General features: G+C 39.1%; 2 protein-coding genes across 5 annotated transcripts; one reads left to right on the plus strand and one right to left on the minus strand.

Annotated features, from left to right (window-relative positions):
- Window positions 1–465: 465 nt before the first annotated feature.
- LOC111250899 (pantetheine hydrolase VNN2-like) lies at window positions 466–13178 on the minus strand. 2 transcript variants are annotated; one of them, XM_022806838.2, is made up of 6 exons: window positions 12659–13178; window positions 6633–6975; window positions 5310–5470; window positions 4148–4293; window positions 2218–2641; window positions 466–1489 (listed from the first exon to the last, which is right to left on the minus strand). In XM_022806838.2, the coding sequence occupies exons 1-6, from the start codon at window positions 12776–12778 to the stop codon at window positions 1382–1384; spliced, it is 1302 nt and encodes a 433-aa protein (XP_022662573.1). In that variant the 5' UTR covers window positions 12779–13178; the 3' UTR covers window positions 466–1381. The 2 variants fall into 2 exon arrangements, with proteins under 2 accessions (XP_022662573.1, XP_086845451.1); XM_086989325.1 differs by lacking the exon at window positions 12659–13178 and adding an exon at window positions 7550–7624.
- On the plus strand, window positions 8540–12192 carry LOC111250900 (damage-control phosphatase 1-like). 3 transcript variants are annotated; one of them, XM_022806840.2, is made up of 5 exons: window positions 8540–8756; window positions 9740–9924; window positions 10140–10230; window positions 11045–11250; window positions 11412–12192. In XM_022806840.2, the coding sequence occupies exons 1-5, from the start codon at window positions 8567–8569 to the stop codon at window positions 11997–11999; spliced, it is 1260 nt and encodes a 419-aa protein (XP_022662575.1). In that variant the 5' UTR covers window positions 8540–8566; the 3' UTR covers window positions 12000–12192. The 3 variants fall into 3 exon arrangements, with proteins under 3 accessions (XP_022662575.1, XP_022662578.1, XP_022662576.1); XM_022806843.2 differs by having other exon boundaries at window positions 8583–8756; window positions 9754–9924; XM_022806841.2 differs by lacking the exon at window positions 8540–8756 and adding an exon at window positions 9514–9664.
- Window positions 13179–13412: the final 234 nt, after the last annotated feature.

A 13412-nucleotide genomic window follows, 5' to 3' on the forward strand; every position in this document is an offset into this window, starting at 1 on the left:
TTAATCTACAAGTGTGAATCTGAGGGCAAACGCCAGCTGCTGGGCGAGCGAGACCATATATCTAAATGCGATCAGGACATCAGCGTATGCGATACTAATATAGATAACACTTTTGACAATAGGCAAATTTTTTTTTCAAAAGAAGATTGAGCAGTACTGCTCTGTCTGTATAATCGGACACCACCGTAACAAAGCCCATTTCATGTAAGCCAAAAGTGGGGCTCAACCCCAACGGCTGGACTTGATTCCGCTGGGAGCATTATCTACTAATACTTAATTCCTCTTTTTAATCAATGCATATCGTTTTTCAATAGTGTTATTGATTAGCAAAAGGAAGTGGCGTGTACTACCAGATCAACGGACCCGGATCACTTCTGTCAATACACAACTCAACTAGACTCTTGGCGGAGAAGATTAGACCCTTCGTTTCTCCCCTTAATTAGTATACAAAGAAAATATTTGACAAAGCATTTAACACTGCTGTTTTATTTTGTTCACATTGTACAGTACAAATAAATACAATGGCTGAAGGTAACGAAATATCATTATACGGTTATATGCGAATAAATATGACGGTGTATATTCGTAAGTCCCATCGTGCAGATCCATCTTGTAAATCTATGTAATTGTATATGATTTATATAGTAGCCCACAGAGAATTGCTGTAAGATTTATGGTAAACTCTAAAAAAAAAAAACTCTCAATGGAGTTTTTGTAGATAGCTTATGTTTGGTATAAAGCGATATCTTTTCACGCGACCTCAAATCACAAGACCATAATATCCCATATTTAGAAGAAATCGAATAGTTTCACTATGGTCCAACCTAGTTTGACTTTAAATAGAAAAACAAAACCAAACAACTCATTTCAGTTAAGTAAATGTGAATCATTTACAGAGAGAGGTGCTTTTCCTTTATTTAAGATGGAGCACTAGAGTTTATCGATCTCATCAGACGTCCATGAACTAAGGATTATAATTAGTAAAACGAATTTTTGTGAATTTGACCATTCATTACAGCCTGTTAAATTGCTTGACGTACTGAATATTCGCTATGCAACCCTTACTATGAATTGGATTTCGACCATATTTTACTTAACAACAACTTAACCTAATTTTTATCACGTGAAACTATTATCGAAGAAGGGATCAAGAAGGTGACACACATAATTTCTTGGAGGATTCGTTAAAAGAACTGTGGTACAGTTTCGAATTTTCTCCATCTAGGTAGATATTCAGTTAACGCCATGCTAATTTCCTATTAACGTAACAAAAAGTTGCGAAATTCGAATAATGCCTTTTATCTATTCCTTTCACGGCCCACATCATTTTCTTTATAAACCTAATATAAAAGTGGTTTCTAGAACTTCCTAGTTCGATTACTTAAAACGTAAGGCTTCTCTTACGAACATACCTAGGAATGTCTTTGCTGAAGACTCTTCGGAACATACCAGCGCACGCCACCTCAAGACCTTCCAACTTCAGTTCTACCTAGATATCAAAACAAAAGGATTTTTACTTAGCGCGCAATTACAGTAAACGTTTTTGGAGGAACACCAGAGTAAAGTATGACTCTTTTGAGATGTAAGTGAGACCCATCGATGCAAGTATTTACTAACTTTGCACACTTGTAACTGTTAGGGCCATTTTCTCTAAATTATGAAAAAAACCCAAACTTCTTTTAGTATACTCATATCTGAACGTTTACAAATTAATGCATTAATTATTGCAATTAATATGATAGTAAAACGCAGAAAAATTTATAAAATTAATTATTAACATCTTTAATTATATAAGATATAATTAAAAATAAAAAAAAAATTAATTATATAAAATATAATAAAAAACAATAAAAAGCATGCCAAAAAGTGGGAAAACTTTTCCCATTCATAATAACAGTTGACCCAAAGTTCTCCATTGCATTTAAAGGCGATAGTATAAAAATGACAGAGTGTGAAAAACCACTAAAAGCAAAAAAGGCTATTTTGATCACTTAAATTTAAAGCGAGAGTAACTACTTCTGAAAGCCATCGTATATGTACACTTACCATGATTTAAACTTAAATTTGATTTTTATTTTAAAGAAAAGCTCCGGGTCAAATTTCAGGAGACGCTTACAGGCATGCTCGTTCCGAGCGATGTGCAAAAGAAACGTTTGCGCTGGTTACCAAGCTAAGTAATGTTTAAATACAACTGAATGACATTATTAAAATTTCTACCTTATCTCGATTAAATTGCCATTTTGAAGAATCCACTAAGGACAGGTAGTCTCCGATAACAAACGGGAACGCTTTCTGAGGCCGACAATCATCTTTGACGTCGATCCTTATACTCAGGGTACGAAATGGCGAACCACTGTGCAAAGATGGCTGTCGGGTCTCCTTGTCAACAGCTATCACGTACAGTTCCTGTAGATAAAGACAATCTCCATTTCCGAATCCACGCGTTCCTTCCGCAGCGAACATTGAGTACAAAATGTTCTTGGAAGGACACCGAAGTTCGTATCTTACTCGGCAAGAGATAGTTAGCAGATTAAATCGAACAGTTCCACACGTCTGAAGCAACGGCACCTTATTAAAACGCGAAAGGTCCGTAGCGATGGGCTGATAAACCGAACTTGGTGTCACTATATCTTTTGGATTTCTGAAAGACGATGCAAGAAAGATATAACATCAATAAAATGTATGCGAATAATATTTGTTTGATTCCTCATTCGTTTGTTGGGATCACCGATTTTCTTTTGAACTTAGGCCCCTCTGTGGACAAGAGTTTGAACTGTTCCATTGAATCCGCATGTCATTTTTTAGCAATCCTAGCGACCAAATACTGCTAATAGAGTACGGGATGCTGTCTGAAGAAGTGGGGCAGTTAGCTTTTGAGCCACAATGGTTGATCCCTAGGTACATTTAGAGGGCTTTCTGAGTGAGATGCAGTTTATAGATGAAGATGTCGTACTTAACAATATCGACACCCTCCCCCACCCCCATAAAATTTCCTTAATTTTTTAGCTATGATTTTTTGAAAATGTTTGCCGTTGAAATGCTGAAGACTAGAAAAGCGTATGTAATTATTGCCTCAGGATCATGCTTGTCACAGCGCAAGGAATACTGGCCAATACGTCGATGCAATCCCAGAGAGCGGGTGGTTTCATCCAACTAATCTCGGACTGTATATACACAAACGGACTGGTTGACTATTATTATTTCTATTAATATATTTGAAGCAAAATAATAGTCTGCAAAAATATTTTACTCGAATAGAGAAGCAATTAATATTATTTAAAAAATATTTTTTTTAACTTGTGTCTTTTATAGCGAAGCTCCATAAAGCATATAATCCAGCGACCATATTCTGCAAACTGCGTTGAATTAAAAAATTTCGTTTGAAGAGTCACTAAGGTGCAGCCTTCTAAAAACTGAAGAACGTGCGAGAGCAATCCATAGCAATAAGAGAAAGCGTATGAAACACTCAATTGGAGTTTCTTAAAATACACTAAGGGATAATCAGCCGGAAGTACAGCTACAATGATAGGAACGCGAAGTACTTTTGCACTACCACCCATTTTATACGTAACCATATGTGACACCCTTCAGCCCTGCTGGCTTGTATGTCTTGCCTTTTCCCATTCGAAAATTCGACATTTCCTTTTTAGATCGTACATACTACGTACACTTCAAGTCACTAAATGCTTCATTATTATTATTACTGTTATTTTTGCAAAATCGCGTCAGATATCCTTTAAATAGTTCTCTGCTCATTTTTTAAATAAAAAAGGGCTTCCTTTTAGTTTTTCTATCCTTAATCCTGACTTGACTGACTTATTTAATTGTAGAATCCATTTGAATTCGACGCTTGAAACCGTTTGAATTGTCCGCGTTGGTATCAGAAAAGGATCGACTTTAGAGCAACTTCCTTTATTACATCTTCCCTAATACAATTTTGTGCGATGATTATACTACAGTGGTATAAGAAAATCAAGGCTATCTAATAAATGCTCATCAAAACAATTATGGTTTATCATTCTAGTACAACGTATTCTGTATAGAAAATAGACTAAGAGAAAAAAATAATAAAGTTTGTGAAATAAAGCCGTTTTTGGAACAAGCATACAAAATTTGTACTAAAACCAATCGTGAGCACCTAACAAACCTGATTAGCGCGGACGAAGTTGATTTAAGGTCGAACACGTGCAAGGCCTCACGTTCTTCACTAAACGACATTGTATACTGCCCTGAACCATCGGGAAAGAAGAGGCCGGCACCAAGAGTTCCTTCACGTAAATTGCGTGCGTTGCACTGCAGCCATCGAAACCAGAGAGCCCGGAGTAGAACTTTAGTCAAAGTTCATGTCCAAGCTGAAAGCTTACTAGTCCGTTTAAAAGCAACGCCCAAACCGAACCGGAGCAAGCGGTAATCGTACTAGCTCATATTGGCATCTTTATAGTAGTGGGCACCGGTTAACATTGCTTGAATTAGTTCATAAGTTTATGATAAAGGTAATGGCATGCTCTATTAAATGCTGAGGTACAGATTGCATTGTTGAATGTACAACTGTTGTCAACCGCATATCTTGTAATGTTTTTCTCTAACAGTTATTTATTGGGCGTACATGGGACGCTCTAGTTAATGTATAAACATTACGTTTTGCCGTCCACAGACTTTACACGCCGCCGTAAACAAGAGCAACATCATTATTGTCAATATAGCGATGCTCAGGCATGCCGCATGTCATATATGGAGGCTTTTGCGCACATGCCTAGACAGGTTCAGCTGTAATTGAAAAAATAGATTTTTTTTTCTTTGGATGAAGCTGAGTTTGCTTCATTTCGCTCTTATAGCACCTGTTGTGACGCACATGCTTCTGCAAACAAAGGACTATCCTTTCTTTCGTCTACTGGCTTCACATCTAACCTTTGGATCGCCTACATCGCTAGCTTGCCGAACGCATCAAATGTATTTAAGGAAATATATATTTGGCTAGACATCAAAAAACGTCGGCTTGAACTCCTTTTCCGTGGAAAACCGTATATTTGATCATATTTGCTACCACTTTGGGCGATCTTTGCTGTACTTATTTACGCAGTATCTTAGATAAATTTATAGTACAAATTTATCTAAGATATTGCGTCAACTTAACGCGGACACCAAGACGATTCAGAAAATACATTTGTAGCTTAAAATCCAGAAAAGGCCCTCTTTCACAAAGGCTCTACACAAACGTCTTGCAGCGCTCTCCTTCGGCATTTACTGTCCGAACATTCTAAGGCCCATGAATGTAAATAAAAAATAGTCAAATTTTTTTTTTTACTTACCACCACCATTGGGGTACGGTTTGAGATTGCCCAGGCGCGTGCGGTACTGAGAACCGTTAAATTTGGTGTCTCATCATACCAGTGTGTAAGCCACAAAACCAAATCACTATTACACTCCTGATTAGCTTCGGCAAAAAACACATCGAAGCATGTAATGATTTCTGTAAATAATGAAGATGTGTCAATAAACTATACTAGTGAGCAGAACGCAGTCTATCGCATTCAGTCAGCTAAAACGCTCTGAAAATATAAAATAATATCCTTTTCGTATTAAGTAAACATAAATTAAGCTGTCGTAAATTAAATATTGGAGGGATCTTTTTTTGCTGCTAACAAAAGGCGTCTGTAGTTGTGATCATAGGAATCGTCGCCGCTCAGCAAGAGCCACTAAAATCATCGGATTTCGAGCTATAAGTCAACGGCATTCTGCATGCTGCCCCGGGTAGTGTGTTTGTCAGGCCTTGCACGTGGCAACAGCGTTCGGCAGTATCCTGCTAACAATTCTGGAGGATCACCAGATCAACATCAATGTTAAAACATCTCTTGGAAAGGTGCAATAAATCAACTCGATCTCCTTTGTTGGTGGTCAAAAAAACTAGTATAAATAGTTTTCTGCAAGCCAAGAAATTAAGGAATTTTGCGAAATGAAAAGTATCTTACAGACGGCCCGGGCGGTTAGAGGCACTGCCTGTTCTCTTTTGCGAATTGCTTCTACCAGCGGACCGACTTGTCTAGGACGGAATTTGCAAGCTGTACACAATCTCTGTAAGCGATAGCCCTCTCGTTCATCCTCATTCGCACAGGGTCGCTCTGAAGGACAAAAGTGATTGATGAGAAGTGTAGAACGGTGCGGGCGAATCCTCAGACGTGTCAAGCCTTCTCCGACAGTTTTGGTAAGGAAATAGCATGGGACATTAGGGGCTTGCATCGATTATATAGGCTTTTCAATCATTAATGTCCTCTACGAAAACACACGAGGCCACTCCGGCTCCAGGTGCGATCACACAATATAAATAGCCTTTGTGTGTCTGCACGACTCTGGAATTGACTCGTGCTATTTCGACTGATTTATAACGTCTCTTAATCGTACTGGCAGCCATTGACACACATGGAAAAGGCCCGCCACGATCTGCATGAAGCCGCCTGCGAGAAAGGCGATGGGCCTCTCGCACGTCGCAGGACCCAGTGTATGTGCCCGCTAAGTTTGAACAGAAGAAACTATGTTTTGGATTTATGTTTACCTGCAGGCGACACTCCAGATAAGGCATTAAACTGTTCTGTACGTAGTCAAAAAAGGTGTAACGGGAACTTGTCCGAACTTACCGACTTGTCCAATGTTTGGAATGTACACTTTGCGCGGTTTCTCGTGAGATGGAATCAGTCCTGCCTCAAGGTACAGATGCATCTTTCGATGCTTGCCTATCACTTTTCCATGGGGATCCAGGATAACGGTGGTATTGTAGAAAGCGTCGTCTCGTTCAATGACCGAGCACACCAAATATAACCCATTATTACGAGCAGTTTGAGCTAAAGCTGCTAAAGCTGGCTGACTTTCATTCAGAGGTTCCGTATTTAACTTGCCAACGGGTTCCGCGATACGAAGTTGCTGCTCGGCTGTGAGCCCTATGTAAAGACCGAGCTCAGGACAAAGTAGAAGACCACAGCCCTGAAATATCGCATGTTTCTTATCAGAATGAAACCTTGTTCCTTGAAGCCTATAAAGAGCGTGCTTATAATGACATTTTCTACAAATTCCTATCAGTTATTTTTAGCGACCAGTTATTCATTGAACGCAGATAAGCTTGCTCACTTTAAAATGGTACAGCTAATAGGTCCTATGAAAGGCAAGTCTGAGTTGGTCGAGAAAAATCGTCGAGCGTCGGACACAGAGGACAAGCGCTTTTACGCGCTAAATCTAATACGTAATCCTTTCAAGCTCAACATACATGTTCATATTGAAATTCTATTACAGTAGACCGTAGTAGTGTGTCTGTTCCATTATCGACATACACTGTTGCACTACCTATCATTAGCAAAAGGTTGTACGTTCAATGTAAAGGTTTGTTGTTTTTTTTTTTTATTTCCGCTGTTACACAAAGAATCATAGTACAATTTCTTAAAATAAAACTACATTGTCGGGTTAGCCTAGCAGGCCAATTCTAGGAGGCAGTGTACACTTGCATTTGGGTCAGTTTCTAAAATATGGTGACAGGCATATCCTAGAAACTGATAAGGCTTACACACGCCGCTGTGACGATGCCGCTGGTCGTTGTCGTAATCATGTTGCTAAATGGTTGCCCTCGATTTGTAGTATGAATAGTTCCCCCTAGAAAAGGAGCCCATTTGGCCAAATTGTGTAAAAGGATTTTCACGGAAAGATAGCCTATCTTAACTGCTGATAGCATTTAAGCAGGGTGTATTGTTTGTTCGCCGGTGGTGAAGATGGTCACTGTAACCGATTTAATAAATAGCCAATACAAATGATACATGATAGTTCTGACGTGACAATTATACAAAATTGTTTGACAAAAACGCTGTTCCGGAAAGAAATGTCAGCCTACGAAAACAAAACATTGTTATCGTCGCTGTTGCCCTATTCCTGAACGTGAAAATATAGGTTTACATGTGAATTATTTGGCTTCATCTGATAGCGAGCTACCCATGAATACAGAGTAATAGAGTTTCTACATGCTTCGCAAAAATTTTTACCACTATCCTTCATCTCACAAGCTCAATTCATAGATTATTAGCAGTTCGATAATCTTTGGTATATACATAAAACGATTGTCTGATTTAACAGATATAGAGTAAATGAAATGAATACGTATTTTGCTATATGTTAGTCCACAGAGATTTCAGCCACACGTTAAATTTAGATCTACTCAAGAATGATCTAGCTACTAAAGATCATGCCAAATCACCTGCAGCTGTTCATACAAAACGTATTCGTTACTGTTAATTTTCGTTTTTCCGACTGTAAAAGGATATTCTGTGGGATTAATAAATGTATGAAAAATACTTATAATCCTTATTACAATAGAAATAGTAACTGTCGAAAAGCAAAGCGGGATGTGCACGAAAAAACAGCATTACATTAAAATTCATTAAAAGCTTTTTGGTGTTTCATTCTCTATAACGAGATTATCCTAAAAGATTTAAGGTTTATAATGCTGCGCGCTTTAAGGCAGAGAAAGGAGAACCGTTCTCTTATTACCAGGGCATTCAGGTCGCCTGAAAATTCATCCACTCATTCCAATATGGCTGCGCCCAAAACAGAGCCCGCGGTGCACCTCTCTGCCCGATTCGAAGGTAGCTTTGCCTATAAAACTGTGAAAGATCGACTTCCAGTGATTTTAACAAAAGTTATCGACCACTTAAGTAGGAAAGCATCATACATCGAAAGCAGCCATGGACCTACAGGTCGTGAAGAGGTCAAACAAACCATTGGTAGGTCACTAGCTTCATCATGCTCACGCGAAACCTTGCGTGAATGTTTGTTCTCTTTGTCCTATTCATTTATCACACCCCTTAAAATCTATTACTAATGTTTATTATTTTATTTTTATCTCCGCCTAAACCTTATAATAAACAGTCTTCGCACAGTATTTAGCAAACGTTCAATCAAAATGATAATCACTCAAATAATTTTGAACTTTTTCATTCTCGGTTTAAGAGATTCCTCGTTATGATTAATTGCATCAAGTGTGGATGCAGAATTAAAGTTTTTTTAAATCCTCCTTCTCTCTTACGATGTTTCGCGCTCTCTTTCATTACTGGAACAGTCCAGTATTTGTAGGCGTTAATGTCTATCAACTATTTAACGAGAGGACAAATAGCTGCGACGATTTCTATTCATTTGCTCATTACGACGTGGCGCGAAAAGCGACGACGTTCGGGGTCAGCAACTTATTTATCTGTTGGCGCGCTTCGCGCTTTTCCTAAGGGAGACTAGTAAGTCGAGATTGAATCTCAAGCTTCCTTCGGCATTCTGACATAAGACGCGGACGTTACGCGAAGCCAACTACGCTATCGGTCGCTGTACCCGAGCCAAAAGCTAAATAGGTTGATAAGACACTTTGTTGACCGAGTAAACATCATCGAATGCAAAATTTTCTGTGTCGCCATTGTGGCGAGTCCAAAGGCGAGGAGGGCTGTGTGGGAGACCCTTAAACAGTCCGAGGAAGTATGCAACGTCATTTTGATTGACTCAGTCAGCCGCCTGTCGGTCATTAGTTTTAGCGTACTATAAGGGCCAATACGGTGCATCTTCAAGACTGTACTGTTTAGTGAGAAAACAACAAAAAAAATGGATGAATTGCCTAATTTAGTGCCTTTAGAGCCGTTAGCAGCATTAGGTAAGGCTTAATAATGTAAATAATATTTTTAAAATAGATGTTTAGAATTTTTGATACCGCTGTGACTAATTGTAGGTCGTCTCTCGAAGCTCCGCAATGAACTACAGACCAATAAAGACTACGTGCCATTGGAAGATTCGTTTAAAGATGTCTCCGTTTGGAACTCGCATCTAGCACAAGAATCATTGCCAAGATGGTTTGATGGAATTTGGCTAATGGCTGAATGCTATTTTTATAGAAGAATATTCGAATCCTTTCAGGTAATTGGTGCTTTTTTTTTATGGTTACCACAAAGTATTGAGATAGACATTTACGAACTTGGTACGCACTCAGTTATATAAGGCGACAACGTGGATTTGTACATTTTACGTCCGGTACCGCCCTAGGTATCCCATAAGGAAAATTTTCATAATTCCACTTTAGAATCACGAAGCTATTCACCTTGTAAAACTGCAAAGCGTTTCTCCTTTTACAGATGACAAGTAAACTTAAGACGTATGATTACTTTGGTGAGCAGAAGGAGACTGCCTTAGAAACCTCGATGCTGGCTGTCAATGCTCTAACAGGTGAAGCAATTGTTAACGGAGTCTCAATGCATGCTTTATTGTAGCACGGCTATATATTTCCTGGAACGCGGAAAGGTACGCGATAGAAAAAAATAACGCGTTTTTTTCATCCGACCTGGACGACCGTGCTCTGACAGATGTTTGGGTCAAGCTTGTCCTAGTTTAAAATTTGACCTGTTACTTGGAGACGTTAATCAATTGTTGGAGCTAAAAGATTTCATTACGATCTGCCATAGTACAATCGTACAGGTCCCTAGTAAAATCCGGGAATTAATAGTTGATGCTCGTTGGGCACAAATATGAAGCAGAACCAATATTACTCTGACGTGCGATGTATCATCTATAGCATTTTGTTAATCAGTGGTGGTTAACAACGTTTGTCGTTGTCTTCTTCTACGGAACCCGTTCAATAGGCTATTTCAATGTTAACGATGCCGTTTGGCACAATTGCATTTGGCCTAAAGGGCAAATAATGTGTATTTCTGCCAAAAAAAGAGAAGGTGTCATTCATCGTGTCGTGAAATTGTCCTTTCGAACGAGAACGTGAGGCTAAATAAGTCCATGCGTGTAGATTAAGCAGTGCATTCGAATCACCTAATAAAAACGATTCGTTGAAACCAAAAAAAAAAAGTGGTAAACACACAGAAGTTTGATATTTTATACAACAAAAATAATATCGAAATTTGCTTTTGAAAACAACTCTCATAAGGTAAGCGAAGGTATAATGTCATTTGTATATAATCTGTGGATTGCATTCGTGATTCATAAGAACCTAAAGCTGGGGTTGAATGTAAACCTTTTGTACATCTTCTAGGAACGTTGTCTGCGTCCACGGTGTGTCTCTCGCAGCTGATTGAAGTTTCCCTTTGGGGCAATAAATGTGACCTTTCATTTACTGCCGGAAAACCAACTTCACAAAAAGCAAACCCAATTTCAACGCTAGAGACACTACGACCAAACATCCTTCAAGATGATACCGTCGAACTTATCGAATACATTTATTCTAAAAAAAAACTCAAGGTTTGTGGACAAAAACATCAGTTTCGAAAATTCGTAAACTAAAAAATGACATAATAACGAGTAGCAACATAGTTTAAAAGATCTGTCAACCAGTTTCTGACCAGTGGATACTTCTTTGTCTTATAGTATATTTAGTTTTTGTCAAACTTTTCTTATTTCAGGTTAGTTTTGTACTGGACAACGCTGCCTTCGAGCTCATAACGGACCTAGTTTTAATGGATTATATGATGACACATGGTTTAGCTTCTCAAATTTGTATCTACGTAAAGATGATGCCATGGTTTGTGTCTGACGCCCTTGGTCACGACGTTTCTTATGTGATTGACCGTCTAGAACAGTCTGATTCTGCATCGACCGCATCATTAGGCCAACGGTGCCGAGAACATATCGCCTCTAAGCAGTGGACGATAGAAGAACGCACTTATTGGACTCTTCCATTTGACTACGCTGATATGTCGCATAGGGATCCCCAACTTTACGATGAGCTTGCTCATTCAGACCTGATTATATTTAAAGGCGATCTTAATTATCGTAAACTGGTAGGAGACCGCGCGTGGAAGCCCACAACAAAATTCAGGATTTCGTTAATGGGATTTGAACCCGCGCCACTCGTTACATTGCGAACAATCAAGACGGATACCGTTACTGGTTTAGCCGAAGGAGTTGCCGAAGTCGAGGAAAAAAAGTGTGCCGAATGGATGGTATCAAGTGAATTCGCGGTCGTGGAGTTCGTCAATCCGCGCTCGTAAAGCTTATGGATGCCTAATCCAATAAGCGACCATGTATCGCGCGGCTATATTTTTGAGGTTTAAAGCACAGAATGACCTTTCGTCCGTGTGAGTTCATTCTTTGATAATAGGTTTAAAAAAAGAAATTATTTAGATTTGTGTGTATAGGTATAGAGACGTACTCTTTTATTTAATAAATGTATTTTAAAACCGACTTTGTTGTTTGATGCGTTCGAAGATGGCAGAGGTTAAGAAATGCGATCATCCACGACGCACACGTGTAAATTCAATTTTTCCCAAAGCCCGTGAAAGTACTATTGCATTCTCTTTATGTTCAAATCAACGGCAGCACACGCTTTACATTGTATAAAATCTAGCTAAATACAGCGAGCTATTTAAACATGGTGCTGGAACAATCATTGTCGTTTAACGATAGCTTTGAGCAGTAACTCTTTTATCGTTTTAGTGGTATCGTTTATCGCCCCTATCTGAACGATATTGCTAGCTGTGGAGAACAGTTTACTGCACAATCGCAAAGTTTCAGAACGTAAATGAATGCTACTAGCACGTGGCGTTCGTTAAATCACTGATTTTACCTGCATTTTATCAGAATTCGATGTTTCATCTCCATTATATTAACTAAATACATCGAACAATGGTGAATAGAAAATACAACTAACCTGGTCACGAGCGTACTTCGCTGCCTTATCGTACAGACGTAACGTCTTTTGTCGCACCTGTTCCGGAGTTTTTGTAACACTCAACGACCTTACTTCCTGCTCTAGCACACACACGCGCATCTCGATGCAATTTTGGTTTCCGCCGATCACTGGCTTGACGTTCTTCTTCTCATCACAACCTCAAGTCCATCGTCGTTCTAAAGCTACGTGATAGAAGTGTGCAAATTTTCACCGATATTTGATCGGATTGTCCGTTTCCAATCTGTTCTTGATCATACAGTAAATACCTTCTTACACGGCCAGCAAAGCTGTAGCAAACGTCGCTGCTTACACCTGACAACCTAAAAGCAATATAACTTCTTGGAAATTTGTCTTCAGTAGAAAGAAAACCACTTTGGCGTTTCGTGAAATGTATCGCTGGTGTCAAAAGGTGCCCATTGTAATGAACGGAATGAAGTGACGTCTTTGCTACCTAAAGGTGAATGCCCTCTCGGCTCTGTTCGACGCAGACAACTAACTAGTGTCTCTGTGAAATCTTTCTTACAAAAAGGCCCTCGAAAGTGATCCCTCCAACGGAGGGAAAGCGCAGCTGGATTTTACCTTTGAGTAGTGCATACGATCACGTGACTAGGCAGAATGCTGGTATAAGCAGCTGCGTCCTCAAGCAGTTAGCCAATTAAATATTACTGTAACACAATGTAGTTACAGGGTAATACCACGCGTCTTTTTTTTTTTTTATAGCTCAGCACTTTGT

Source organism: Varroa destructor, unplaced genomic scaffold (genome assembly GCF_002443255.2).
Source record: "Varroa destructor unplaced genomic scaffold, Vdes_3.0 BEIS01000005.1, whole genome shotgun sequence".
In the NCBI taxonomy this organism is placed as follows: Eukaryota; Metazoa; Arthropoda; class Arachnida; order Mesostigmata; family Varroidae; genus Varroa; species Varroa destructor.

What these genes read in the sequence shown, in the direction of transcription:
- LOC111250900 (XM_022806840.2), top strand. Translation starts at nt 8,567, where the DNA reads ATGGCTGCGCCCAAAACAGAGCCCGCGGTGCACCTCTCTGCCCGATTC. An exon ending in AGAGGTCAAACAAACCATTG is followed by an intron (nt 8,757 to 9,739) that starts GTAGGTCACTAG and finishes GACTAATTGTAG; the next exon opens with GTCGTCTCTCGAAGCTCCGC. An exon ending in ATTCTAAAAAAAAACTCAAG is followed by an intron (nt 11,251 to 11,411) that starts GTTTGTGGACAA and finishes TTCTTATTTCAG; the next exon opens with GTTAGTTTTGTACTGGACAA.
- LOC111250899 (XM_022806838.2), bottom strand. Translation starts at nt 12,778, where the DNA reads ATGCGCGTGTGTGTGCTAGAGCAGGAAGTAAGGTCGTTGAGTGTTACA. An exon ending in CGAAGTACGCTCGTGACCAG is followed by an intron (nt 6,976 to 12,658) that starts GTTAGTTGTATT and finishes GCGATATTTCAG; the next exon opens with GGCTGTGGTCTTCTACTTTG. An exon ending in ACCGTACCCCAATGGTGGTG is followed by an intron (nt 4,294 to 5,309) that starts GTAAGTAAAAAA and finishes CGATGGCTGCAG; the next exon opens with TGCAACGCACGCAATTTACG.